Source organism: Balaenoptera ricei, chromosome 9 (genome assembly GCF_028023285.1).
Source record: "Balaenoptera ricei isolate mBalRic1 chromosome 9, mBalRic1.hap2, whole genome shotgun sequence".
NCBI classification, from domain to species: domain Eukaryota; kingdom Metazoa; phylum Chordata; class Mammalia; order Artiodactyla; family Balaenopteridae; genus Balaenoptera; species Balaenoptera ricei.
In genome coordinates, this window is record NC_082647.1 from 22,503,858 (window position 1) to 22,517,679 (window position 13,822).

The 13,822-nt window shown below is 44.6% G+C and overlaps 1 protein-coding gene across 8 annotated transcripts in view; it reads right to left on the reverse strand.

Annotated features, from left to right (window-relative positions):
* Window positions 1–13,141, reverse strand: part of MEST (mesoderm specific transcript) — a 70,225-nt gene extending 57,084 nt beyond the window's left edge. For 5 of the 8 annotated variants that reach the window (XM_059933387.1, XM_059933388.1, XM_059933385.1 and 2 more), the window contains exon 1: window positions 47–297. In XM_059933387.1, coding sequence (XP_059789370.1) covers window positions 47–72 — 26 coding nt within the window. In that variant the 5' untranslated portion in view covers window positions 73–297. Of the gene's footprint in view, window positions 1–46; window positions 298–5,097; window positions 5,142–5,680; window positions 5,794–13,110 lie in introns of those variants that run through there. The other 3 variants (XM_059933380.1, XM_059933381.1, XM_059933384.1) reach the window with 3 other exon arrangements.
* Between the last annotated feature and the right edge of the window lie 681 nt (window positions 13,142–13,822).

Below are 13,822 nucleotides of genomic sequence, written 5' to 3' on the forward strand. Positions count from 1 at the left end.
CCAGTCACACACGCCCCCCGCCCCCCCGCGCCCGCCACGCACCCACCTGCGGAGGCGATCTCGGCGCACCATGGCGGCGTCTTATCCCATGCCGCCTGCACACCGGCCCTGAGCAAAGGGCGCGCCGCAGCGCCTGCAGCGGTGCAGGGTCGGCCGGCAGCCGGGCGCAGCCCACAGCCCGCGAGGGCGGTGCGGCCGCGGCAAGCAGCGAGCGGCCACCGGGGCGTGCGCTGCGGCAATGCGCAAGGCGCGGTTGCCGCAGAGGAGGCGCCGCCCGCCGTGATGCGCCGGGATGTGCTGGTGGCCGCGGCAGCGCAGAGCGACTGGGCACCGACTTTTAGAGCCCACCCGCGCCCCGCCCCTGGCCCGCCCACCGCGCCGCAGTGCCCCTCCCGCCGAAGCCACCCCCTTCCCCGCAGCCCCGCTGAGGGCGCAAGGATGGGGCACCCCTCCTACAGCAGCTGCTCCGGAGGGCACCTTCAGGGGTATTGACCCCCACCAGCACCCCGCTGCTCCCTCACGGCCCCCTACCCTGAACCACAGGTTCTACAGCAAAAATCCTCTTCTGGCAAGTTTACACTGCAGAAAGAGACGACAGACTTCCTGAGACTCCATCACCTCCCCCGAGACCACCCATAGGCCCCCCCCAGCCCCAGAGGTGGCCGCTCGACCTCAGATGCAGTGGGACCAGGGCTTCCGCTGTGGCGCCGGCTCACATCCCGCTCGCGATCCGCTATGAGGCGGGGGCTCTGAACCGCTCGAGTGCCCGGGCCAAAGCAGCGGTCCCTGAGCGCCCAACACCTCCTAGGTCTCTAATTACAGGTACCCACCAAGGGCACAACCGAGTGGCTAGGGAACGACAAGCTCGGCTGGGCTACTGCAGAGCTAATCAGCTGATTCAAGGGACGGCCGCTCGAGAGCAAAAAAAGGGTCAAAACTTGCGGCAAGTCTGGGCTCTCTCGGTCAGCCACCGCCGTGGCGCCGGGCACGTTTCCTCTGAGGCAGCGCGACGTGGTCGGCGTGCCAGAGGTCCGCCGCAGCCCTCCCGCGGCACCCACTCCCGGCACTAGCCCGTCCTGTGCCGGAAAGAATGATCGGCAGAATTATGAGACTAAAGCTCCCTTTGTTTATGCATTTATTTAAGACTGAATCACAATGCGAGGGCCCCAGTGGTACGGAAAAGAGAGAAGGATTTTTTTCTTCATCCACAATCCTTTAAAAGGCATCGATCACGCCTTTGAAGAGAAAAGTGTAGAGAATCAGCGTCTGTTCGTTTTCTGGCTGTAAACTGAATTCCTGACGAACGCGTGGGCTGTGAGCGAGCCAGGCGGCCGGAGCGGTGCCGGCTCCCTCCAGCGGGGGCGCTGCAGGCCTCTCTTCCACTCGCGCCCGCCCAGGCCGCCCCGCCACTCCGCTGCCCAGAGCGCGGGCGAGCAAGATTCCGAACATCTGGGCGAAAGGCCGGGCCAGCCGAGCCCACCCGGCACCTCACAGTGTGCCAGGGAGCTGAGGGCCACCAGTCAGACATAGGAGAAACCGCCATCTATGAGCGTGTCACCAAAACATGTGGCGCAGTCCGGGGCACACCTCTACTGGTGTCGATTCAGAGGTTCATGAAACCAATGCTAATTTAGCACCTCCAGAGCGCTAAGAGCCAGGGGTGCAAAGACGAAGGAGAAATGGCCCCTGCCCCCAAAGCGAGCTGCTGTCCATCCGGTGAGGATGACACACAAGAACTGACGCTGCTTAAATTTTCCCTTTAATTTCCTGGCAGCATTTTGTGACAGGATGGCCCCCTCCCCCTAACATGCAAGCCCCTCAAAGCCCGAGCCCAAGTATTATTCACCTTTTGTATCCCCAGAGCCTGCCACGGCGCTGGCCACAAAGCAGACCCCTAATAAATACTGTATGAATAAGTACAAGAATTTGAGGGCGCACAGGGGAGGAAGTAATTAAGGGGAGGGGGGAAGGGTTGTCTTGAATGATGAATAGACATTTACCAGAGACAAAGAGCATTCCAACCAGAGGGGACGGCATTCGCAAAGCACCGGAGGCGCAGGACCGCACAACCTTTGGGGAAAACTCCAAGTCCTTTGGGCCGTGGCGCTGGTAGACAAAAAATTAGGCTAGAAAGAGTATTTCATCCTAAGAAGTTTACAGTTTGTCCTGAAGAAAATGAGGAGCCACCGATGGATTTAAACCCTCTGCGGCCTTAATTGGTTACTTAATGAAATTTAAATTACTCCCCTTAACAAGTGGAAGATTACCTATTTTAACGAACCACCACCTTTTAAGGGCTGAATTAATTACTCAGCAAAATTTAAATCGGTCCTTTCAACAGAATAAAGACTTTCCTATTTTAACTAAGACAACAATATATAACAAACTTGGCATTATAGTTTTTCATATTTATTGTCAATGGAACCTATGAGTCCTACAAACAATTCCGCACTTTCATTCTCACCATGCCAGAAGCACCAGCATCCAAGATGAAGGCAATTTTGTATTTAATGGACTGAGTGCTCACAAAGGATCTTATTCTGAAAGCCATGGAACATGTCCACCCACATAGAACAAGTAGGTAGACAGGAGGGGAGACTGCTGGGGGGGAGGGGCGGCAGAGGGGACCAAGGCAAGCACTTGAAGACAACGGGAATTCTAAGTCTGATGCTCAAGACAAACCCTCCCAGACAGAGTGCTAGGAAAAACCTCCTTGGAAAACGAGGGATCAAGGTTGAGAAGGACTTCAAACCCGTAACTCGTTTAGGCGAAGGAAGCAATTCCTGTTTGGAAGAACCTCCCAGCACAGAGGCAAGGAGTCTGGAAAATGCAGAGGATACTAACAGAGATCAGCTTGGCTAAAGCCGGGAGAAAATGCTAGAGAATTCCCCAGAAGCCAAACAGTTAATGAGTTTTCTAACTGTGCCTGACTTACAGAGAGAAGCTTCCTCCACCAGGGGAGAATCTGGCCCAAGGTATAAAACATTTGGAGTGCCTGAGAAAACATGTAACCGTACATAAATCCAAAGCCTGCCTCTGGCTGGTTCTCAGTGCACCCTTTCAGTTCTTGGATACAAACACCACACTTGACCGACATCACAGGCAGCAGCATTCCCTCAACCCGTAGCTTATCATACATTCCTGTCACATTCCAATTCTCAGACAGTCCCACATAAAAAGACCTCAGATTTGTGCAAAGATGAGGGTAGAAAGTTCAGCATTTATTAGCTTGCTGATATGCAACAGTGGTGAGATCAGCAGGGCTGGTACGGTGGGTTCAATAATCATTTTTTCTGAACCCCAGTTTGAGACCCATAATATGACAACAAGGATATTTATGGAGACAACAGGACAGAACTGGGACTGCCACTTGCAAGAGCCATAATTATCGATTCAAATAAGCTAAAGAAGTTCAAGATGGGGGAAACTTGATTGAACAGCAGCACATAAAGCGAGTCAGGATTTTAGTTGTCAGTGAGTCAATGTGATATGGCTCCAAAAAAACCATTGTAGACTGTAGACTGTAATTAGAGAAGCACCCAGAATAAGCTAACCCTGCTCTATTCTGCTAGTGAGAAAGTGTTTTATTTTGTTCTGCAGAGCAGATATTAAGAGACACATAAACAGGAATTTGTGCAGAGAAGAACGACTAAAATGCATTGCAAATTATGTCACTGAAGGTGTAACAGCTGTCATATTTTAAGCTCCTACTATAGCATGGATCTTCACCCAATTTATCCCTAATTCTCATAATAACTCGCTAGATGAGTACTTTCATCCATATTTTTCAGAGAAAGATACGGCAGCTCAGAGCACTGTTAGTATGTGAAGGGACTGGGAACTGAGCGCAGATGCGTCTGGCTCCAAAGCTGGCGTTCTTTCCACTACCCCACACTGCCTCCCTGTTTAAAATAACCGGGCATGTTTAGTTGGAAGAAAAGAAGCCTTGTGGAGTGAGTGGAAGAAGGGAAATGTGTTAGCAGTCCTCAAATATTTGTGGAAGCAGCATTAGACATTTTATTCTGTATGGCTCCAATGAGTGCAAATTGTAGAGAAACAGATGTCGATTCAACATAAAGAATTTTCCAACAGGGTTGTCTAGAGACTGGGTAGCTCAGCCATTTGGGGACGTGACAAGTTCGCTGTCTCTAGGGGTTGGGTAGCCCTGCGGCAGGTATGCAAGGTCTGGATAAATGCATGAATGACCTTTAAGGTCTTTTCCCATCTGATAGAAACTAAGGCTCAGAGAGGCATTGGAACTTGGCCAGGGTGACCCCTCCCTGAAAGGTCAGATCCACAACAAGATCTTTCCTGGGTGTCCCTCAGCCCAGAGCTCTTTGTACAACATGCTATTTCATGCCGAGGGCAAGACAAATTGAAGAAATTATGCATACAATCACATCAACCTCCCTCTCAATCAAATTTAACCCATATATCCAAAAAGTGACTGGTGTCTTCCTTCCTCTTCAGGCTCATTTTTGGGTAAAAATCTTTGGCTGAAAAAAGTTCAAAAGATAAGTGGGAGAGGAGAGAAGCAAGGGAGCTGAATAACCCATTAACCAGATAAGATAAACCTAAGAGACTGTTTCTAGAGATTACAGTATTACTGAGCACCCCTAAAGTATCTTTACACACCCTTTGCATTACTGGGCGCACCCCATAATCCCAAGTCTGGTACTATTCTGCTGTTCCACACCTGGAATACATCTTATGCACTCACACATAAATAGGTTGAAGGATTTGAAATAAAATCACATCTTGCGTTTTTATAGCTCTTTACCCTTTCATGTATATTATCTCATCTGATGCTCATCACAGCCCTCTAAGGAAAACAGCTTTCTTTCGGACGGACAAGCAATTTCCTAGCTGCCTGGGGAAGAAAGGGCTACAGCACACAATTCACTTTTTTTTTTTTTTTAAACTACATTCCACATTAAATTATTCCCCCAGCTTGGATGAGTCAACCCAGAAGCAGGTGTTTTGCTTTTCCTCGATTGCTATCAACACCGCACACCTTCAGCTGTCCTCCCCCACCGTGCCCTCCAGTGCCCCCCAGTGCCCCCACCCCCGCTACTACCGCAGCACTTGGTCACCAACCGGTTACTAAGCACTCGCTCGGCACAGCCCCGCACTCGCTGCTCCAACTCCCAGCCAAAACCACGCCCCCGCCCCCCCCCCCCCCCCCGGCGCCGTGCGGCCGCGTCCCCGTGCCCCCATCATTCGCCCAGGCCCGTGTGGCTGCGACCTTCCCAACCACCAATGATGTCCCGAAGCGGGAAGGCGCAGCCTCCCGGGAACTCGAGACCCGATTTCCTGGAGGGATGGTCAAGCCGACTGAGTGACTAAACGTTCTGTGGGGAGTCAAGCCTCGGACGAGCGTTAGGGGACTTCTGTGTTCTCGTCCGACCGCGAGGTTCTAGGAGACGATGACCGAGGACCTCGCCCGCGTGGCCCTCGAGTGGCGCACACACCTCGTGCGGCCACCCACCAACCTCAGCGTAGTCCGGCACGCCCCAGCCGGTCCTCATGGCCTCCCGGGCCACTATCACTCAAAGCTTGGCCCCAGGATTGGTGTAGTCCACGCACACTAGCCACATACCCCGAGTGTGCCCATGCCCAGTCATCCGCTGGGCTAGGAGGCTAAAGGTGGAGGGTCACTCCTTCCCCGCCTGTCTCCTACCTGATTCAGGTAAGACCTGGGCTACAAGACTCCATGTTTGGGGACGCGGTTGCGCATGCGCTTTCCGCAGCCAGAGCTTCTCCGCCTGACCCCAGTCCCAGGGAAGACCCGGCGAAGCCACCGAATACCCGGCTCTGGGCTAGAGCGTCGCCACCTCCGCGCACCGGCCCATCGCCCCCGAGCCCAACCTATGCTGCCGCCTTCTCCCTGCCGGGCGTCAGCGCCACCTATTGCGAAGGGTATGAAACGGCAGGCTGTGCCTTGAATAAGAGGCTGAATAAACGAATAAACTTTTATAGGGCCCAATCTGAGTACATTTACATGGTAAAACTGAAGGCCAAAGATAGTTATTAACTATGTCGAGATCTTTGGCGAGGCTTCCATATCTCAACCATTTCCCTAACTTCATAGTTACCCTAAAGACTCCCAAATCTATATCTCCAGCCCTTCCCTCTACTCCGAACTCTAGATCCATATATTTGACTGCCTTCTGTTCCTCTTCACATGAATGGCCTACACACGTCTTATACTCCACAAGGGCTAAGTTAAATTCATTACCCTTCCTCCACTACAAACTAACCACCCCCCTTCCCCAGAACCTGTGCTACTTTCTTTGTTCTCTGTTGTGGTTAATGGCATCATTAGCCACTCCAGTCTACTACATTCAATTACCAATACCTGTGGCCTAATGGAATGAAGCTAAAAAGCCAAACAGCCTTGGGTACGAATCCCAGCAAGTTCTCTCCTTCCCCCTCCTCTTCATCTTACCTCCCAAGTATCTTGGATTCATCTTGCTTCCCTCCATTCCCAACCGTTTCCCCTTGTTCAGGCCTCATTATCTCTCACTTGGGACTACTGCCTCCTAATTGGTTTCCAGGTCTCCACGATCACACCTTTCTAATTCATCATTCACACACCTGCCCAAAGTGATTTTTCTAAAATGCAAATCAGATTGCATCTCTTTCTGTCTTCAAACTCTGTACTAACTCCTATTCCCAATGCTAAATTCAAGCTCTTTAGCTGGTCATCTAAAACACTTCCAAATCTGGACCTTTCCTTCCTCTAGAATCTTCTCTCTTACCACCCACACCTCTCCCAAACTTCGTAATCTGACTAAATGTTGCTAATTGTAGTTCCTGCCAAAACACTGTGTGGTTTCTATTCTCCATGCCTTTACACATCTTCTTTCCCCCACCAAATACATTCGTCCCCACTTAGGCTACCTAAAAACTTCATTACTCAAAATTCACCTTAGTTGTCACATGCTCTTGCAAGCCTTCCCCGCAACCTTCCTACAGAAATATCACTCCCTCTGTGCTATCTCTGTCCCTTGTTGATCACTATGTGCCAGACACTGTGCTAAACTCCTTATGTACATTATATTATTTAATTCTGATGATAATGCTATAAAAGAACTATTATTATCCTAATTTTACGGATGAGAAAGCTGAGGCTTTGAAAGATGAAGGAGCTTGCCCAAGGATGCGGAGGTGGTAAGTTGTGGAGCCAGGATCTGAACGCAGATATGTCTGCTCATGTTTATCTATTCGTCAAAAAGGTTTGTAGAATTACATGATATATGAAAAATCATGGATCATCTTTTAAAAGTATTACAGTTTATTTTTTAAAGGAAAAACACACAGCTGTTCTACTCTAGTAGATGGAAATAGAGTGTTCTACTTTAAACTAATGGTATCGAAGGCCAAATAAGTAGCCTTGATGTCAAGCTAAATAAGGAAACAATCCTGCTATTATTCTGTATAATTTTTTCTTATGATATGAATGTTATGAATTTTTTGCCAAGGGACTGATGTAAACCATTAGTAAGTAGATTTTTTTTAAAAAAATCTCCTTCTGGATAAGTGGGGGAAGAGAGATCTATTGATAAATTGAAAAAGTCACCATAGAATGTTCAAAAACTTGCCAAAGATGGGGATACCAAGATATCATGAGGGATGTATGGAGTCTAAATGAGTTAATATGTGTAAAGAGAAGAGCTTCTGGCACAGAGAAAGCACCATATCATTGCTATTGCTATTACTGTTGCTGTTGTTAAGAACTTCAGTAGCTCCCAATTCAGTGGTAAAGACAAACACATAGGCTGATGAGTGATTAATACAGCTATGAACAAAGGTCTGTTGGGAGTTCCCAGAGGAGGAGGGGGTGAGGATCTTCCAGGGAATAGGAAGAGGGGCAGGGAACAAGATGGCATCCAGAGGCCATATGACTGAGAAAGGAGCAAGTTGCTGGAACCAGAGCAACACCACCTAACTTCTGCAGAAACATTTTATTTGTTGGCAGATCTTTTACTACTGAAAGCTCTGTTTCTTAGAAACTCTAATGTTTAAAGTTTCCTTACTATTCCAAGCATTCTTTTGCTTCTGGCCCAGCAATGGGACCTTAGCCACTGGGCAAAAGAGCAAGACTTTTACCCAGATGACATGAAAGTATGGAGGAGGGGAGAATAGGTGACTGAAGCTTATGATGGGGTGACCAAGTACTCAAGGGAAGTTCCAGCCCCACCCAGAAGTCAGCTGGGATAATCAGGACTCCAGAAGGGGAAAACACATTCCCATCCCCCAGGCTCCAGCCCCTCCCTAGCAGAGGAGAAACAGATGGGCACAGACTTAGTGATGTGTGCCTTCAGCAGGAGAGAAGGGCAGAGGCCATCATCCAACTTGGCAGGCACTGCCCAAGAAGGCCCACCTTTTTCCTCCAAACCCATGCCAGGTGTCTAGCACACTAACTCAGTGTTTCCCAAGCCAAATGACATGGAAGGCTGCTTAAAAGTCTACATTCTTTACCACAGGCCATTAACTTTATATGTAGGCAAAACATATTTATGTTCCTCCCGTTCTTCAATAAACAGAGTAAAGAAACTTTCTGTGGGTAGTTCACTCCAGACCAGTGAAATGAGGCCAGCTATTCTGATGGGAATAACTAATGAGACACATACAGAAAAGAAGTTAAACATTAAACAGAGGAACACTGTTGGTAGAATTGAATAGATACAACTTTTTTGGAGGGCATTTTGGCAATAGCTATTAAAATTGATCCGGCAATTCCACTTTGCCAAATTTATTCTGTGTGTATACTCCCTGACATGTGTCCAAGGATGAACAATGCTGCATTATTTGGAACAAGAATCTTTTTAACTGAAAACAAGCTAAATATCCATCTATAAGGTGCTGGTTATGAGGCTGTCTAACATGTAAAGCTTTTCAATATACATGAAAAAGCAAGGTTCAAAAGAGTGTGTATATTATAATCCTACTTGTATAAAAACATGTATGTACCATATAACTAAATATGTTGATACTTACAGTATTAATATATTTACATATGTATTAGAAATCCCTGGAAACATCCAGATGTGGCAAAGTGGCAGCTTAGGGGCAAATCTGGTCTACGGGGAGATTCGTTTATTGGGCTTTTTTGTTTTAAATTTAAATGTGAATGCCTGCAGAAAGGGCCCTTTACTCTCTAGTCTCACACCCTTCAGTTCCCCCAGCTGTTACTTGGCCTGGTCCCTAAATGCGAGTGAGGATAGATGCAGGCACTAGTGGGGGTAGCTGGAGGCATGCTTTTAGTATTTACTTTCCACTTCTGATCTGTAAGCAAACATGACATTTATGACTTAAGGGAGGGTAGAGTGGGGACTGACGTCTTTCCATGTCGGAGAGAAGAAGGCCTAGAGGAAAATAAGGATCCTGAGACATGAGACACTGACTTGGAAGTTACTGCTACAGGCGAGATAAGGAGCAAGCGGAGGCTGAGCCAGCCACTAAGAGCAAGGATGAATTGTGAAGCCCAGATTTGAAACTTCTTTTAAAATCCCTTATCAGCCACTGCAGTGAAAGGAATGTACAGGCTTCTCTTTCTTCTTCTTCCTTTCCTGTCATGAAAAATCGCAGCCTGTGGTTTATCACATGGGCAGCTGGGCAGGACTCTGTGGGAACCCAGCTCTGCTCATAGCACTCCTGGAGAGTCTCATTCTCCTGTGCCTGTGAGTTAATTTCTTTCCCTTCACCGTGTTGGCACCAGCTGTACAGAAAGCAGGAGTCTTCAGCACCAAAGATACAGCAGAAATCAAACTTGGATGTGCCTGTACAGAGTCTACCAGATAGTACTGTCCTGGCCTTTGTCTACCTGTAGGATCAGTGGCTTCCACAGTTAACTTCAAGATAATATTAGAAACCCTAATAGTCTGTAAATAAGAGTAAAGCTTTACCTTAAAATAAGAACAAGGAAAACTTCCAAATGAAACATTCCCTTGTTTTTGGCAGCAGCTAACAGACAGCAGCTGGTGTGAGAGTCCTGGATGCCATACTATGCTCTTTCATCAGTTGAATGAAATTATTCATTTGAAAAGTTTTCATTGAATTTAGGCTGGTATTTCAGGGACTTTCTCTTCTGTAGTCTGAACAGTGGGGAATGCATCATGGTGCTAAATTGGGGAGATTGGGTCATGAATATAGTCCAATCCATGAATTACTCTTTTTTGGGGGGCTGGTTCATTGAGGGAGAGAGAGCGAGAGAGAGGAACCAGAGGTTTAAAACTATAGGAGGGATTACGTCCCATCTATGATTCACTCTACCCCCATTCCCATTATCTCTGTCCACAATATTATGCCTGTCATAGACATTCAGGTGCTTCAATGCAAATCCACTAAGTTCACACAAGTATCCCAAATGACCATCAGCTGATGGATGGATACATAAAATGTGGTATATGCATACAATGGAATATCATTTGGCAACAAAAAGGGTTGAAGTGCAGATACATGATACACCATGGATGAACCTTGAAAAATTATGCTAAGTAAAAGAAGTCAGACACGAAAGACCACATATTATATGATTCTATTTCTACAAAATTCCAGAATAGGCAAATCTATAGAGACCAAAAGTAGATTAGTGGTTACCTAGGGCTGGGGTAGGAGGGGGGAAGGAGAGTGAATGCTAATAGGTATAGGGATTTTGGGGGTGGAGGTGGTGCATCTAAAATTAATAGTGGGACTTCCCTGGTGGTGCAGTGGTTAAAAATCCACCTGCCAATGCAGGGGACATGGGTTCGAGCCCTGGTGTGAGAAGAGCCTACATGCCGTGGAGCAACTAAGCCCGTGCACCACAACTACTGAGCCTACACTCTAGAGCCTGCGAGCCACAACTACTGAGCCCACCTGCCACAACTACTGAAGCCCGTGCGCCTAGAGCCTGTGCTCCGCAACAAGAGAAGCCACCACAATGAGAAGCCCCCGAACTGCAATGAAGAGTAGCCCCACTCGCCACAACTAGAGAAAGCCCGTGCACAGCAACAAAGACCCAACGCAGCCAAAAATAAATAAATAAATATATTTTTAAAAAAATTAATAGTGGTAATAGTTACGCAATTCTGTGAGTATAATAAAAACCACTGTAAATTTTAAATAGGTGAATTATATGTTGCATAAAGTGTATCTCAATAAAGTCATTACTGAAAAGGTAAAAGGAAGGAAAGATGTATACCAAGAAAACATTAGTTTAAAAAGCTGAAGTGACTTATAATATTTAAAAAAAGATTTTGGAACAAGGAATATTACCATGGATAAAGAAGGATTTCACAGTGAAAAAGGAATTAATTCATCAAAAAAAAATCCTATATGCGTATGCATATGGTAATAGAGCTTCAAAATAACTTAAGCAAAAATTGATGGAATTAGAGGAGAAAAAGTCAAATCCACAATTATAACTAGGGGTTTTTATACTCCTCTCTCAAAAATTTATAAAGGAAATAGTAAATCAGAATATACAACACTTGAACAATACTATCAATCAACTAGAACTAATTGTCATCTAAAGAAAACTCCACACAACAAAAGTAGAACATCCAGTCTTTTCAACCGAACATGGAATATTCATCAAGATAGATCATGCTCAAGATAGATCATATTCTGTACCATATTGGATAGGTCTCAATAAATGCAAAAGGATTGAATTCATTTGAACATATTCTCTAACCACAATGGAATTAAATTATAAATCAATAACAGAAAAATATATGGAAATCCTCAAGTATTTGGAAATTAAACAGTAGATTTCTAAATAATCCATGGGTCCAATACAAATCACAAGTGAAATTATTAAAAATTTGAACTGAATGGAAATAAAAACACAATACATCAAAATTTGTGGGATACAGCTAAAACTGTGCTAAGAAGGAAATTTATAGCAATGAATACAATCATCCCTCAGTACCTGTGGGGGGATTTTTTCCAAGACCACCCCCCCCATACAAAAATCCAAGGATGCTCAAGTCCCTTTTATAAAATGGCTGTAGTACAGCTGGCCCTCCTTATCCCTGGGTTCCTCATCCTTGCATTCAACCAACTGCCCATCCCACAGATAAGGGGAGCTGACTGTATTTAACAAGAAGAACAGTCTCAGATCAAAAATCTAATCTTCCACCTTAAGAAACTGTAAAAAGAAGAGCAAAGTAAACCCAAGTAAGTAGAAGGAAGGAAATAATAAAGAGCAGAATCGATGAAACTGAAAACAGAAAAAGAGTAGAGAAAAATCAATGAAAATAAAAGCTAATTCTTTGAAAAGATCAATAAAATTAATAAAAGTCAGATGAATCAGGGAAAAGAAAAAGAAGACAAAACTTACCAGTGTCAGGAATAAAAGAGAAGAGAATAAAGATCCTCAGACATTAAAAGGATGAAAAGGCAATATTATGGACAACTTTATGCCAATAAATTCAACAACTTCAATGAAAGACAAATTCCTTAAAAAATACAAACTACCAAAGATCACTCAAGAAGAAAGAAATGAACACAATATCCCTATATCTACCAAATAAATTGGACTCATGGTTAAAAACCTCCTCACAAAGAAAACTCCAGGCATAGGTGACTTCACTGGTGAATGCCACCAAACATTTCAGGAAGGAATAATCCCAATTTTACACAGTCTTCTAGAAATAGAAGAGGAGGCGACACTTCCGAAATCATTTTATAAGGCCAGCGTTATTCTGTTCCCGAAACCAGACAAAGGCATTACAAGAAGAGAAAACTACAGACCAATATCTTCATGAACACAGATGCAGAAATCCTTAACACATGTTTTGCAAATTAAATCTAACAACATATAAAATGAATGACACATCATGACTAAATGGGGCTTATCCAAGGAATGTAAAATTGTTTCAGTATTCAAAAATCAATCAGTGTAATTCACCACATTAACAAACCAAAAAAGAAAAACCATCTCAATAGATTCAAAAAGCATTTGACAAAAGTCAAATCCATTTTTAATGAAAATCCTTGGCAAATTAGGAATAACGAAACTTCCTCAACACAATTAAGGACATCTATGAAAAACCTACAGCTGACATTATCCCTAATGCCTTCCCTCCTAATATAGGGAACAATGCAAGGATTTCTACTTACCACATTTCTGTTCAGCATTGTCCTGGAGGCCCTAGACAGTGGAATAATGCAAGAAAAAGAAATAAAAGTCATACATATTGAAAAAGAATAAGTAAAACAAAATCTATTTATATACAACATGATTGTATATGTTGAAAATCCTAAAGAATCTACAGAAAATTTACCAGAACCAAGAAGTGAGTTTAGTAAGATTATAGAATACAAGGTTAATATACAAAATCAATTGTGTATCTATTTACTAGCAATGAACAATTAAAAAATGAATTTTAAAATAATACCATTTACAGTAACATCCAAAAATATGAACTACTTGGGGATAAATTAAATAAAACATTACAAGATTTGTACACTGAAAACATCACTGAGAAAAATTAAGGAAGATCTAAATAAGTGAAGAGTTATATCATGTTCATGGGTGAGAAGGCTCAATATTGTTAAAATAGAAATTCTCTCCAAACTGAGCTACAGATTTGACACAATCACAATAAAAAGCCAAGCAGACTTTTTTGTAGAAAGTAACAGCTGATTGTAAAGTTTATGTGGAAATGCAAAAAGCGTAGAATAGCCAAAACAGTTTTTAAAATAGAGAACAAAGTTAGAGGACTTAAACTACCTTATTTCAAGACTTACTATAAAACTATAGTAATCAAGACAAGGTGATATAAGTGTAAAAACAGACATGTAGAGCAATGTAACAGAATAGAGAGTCCAT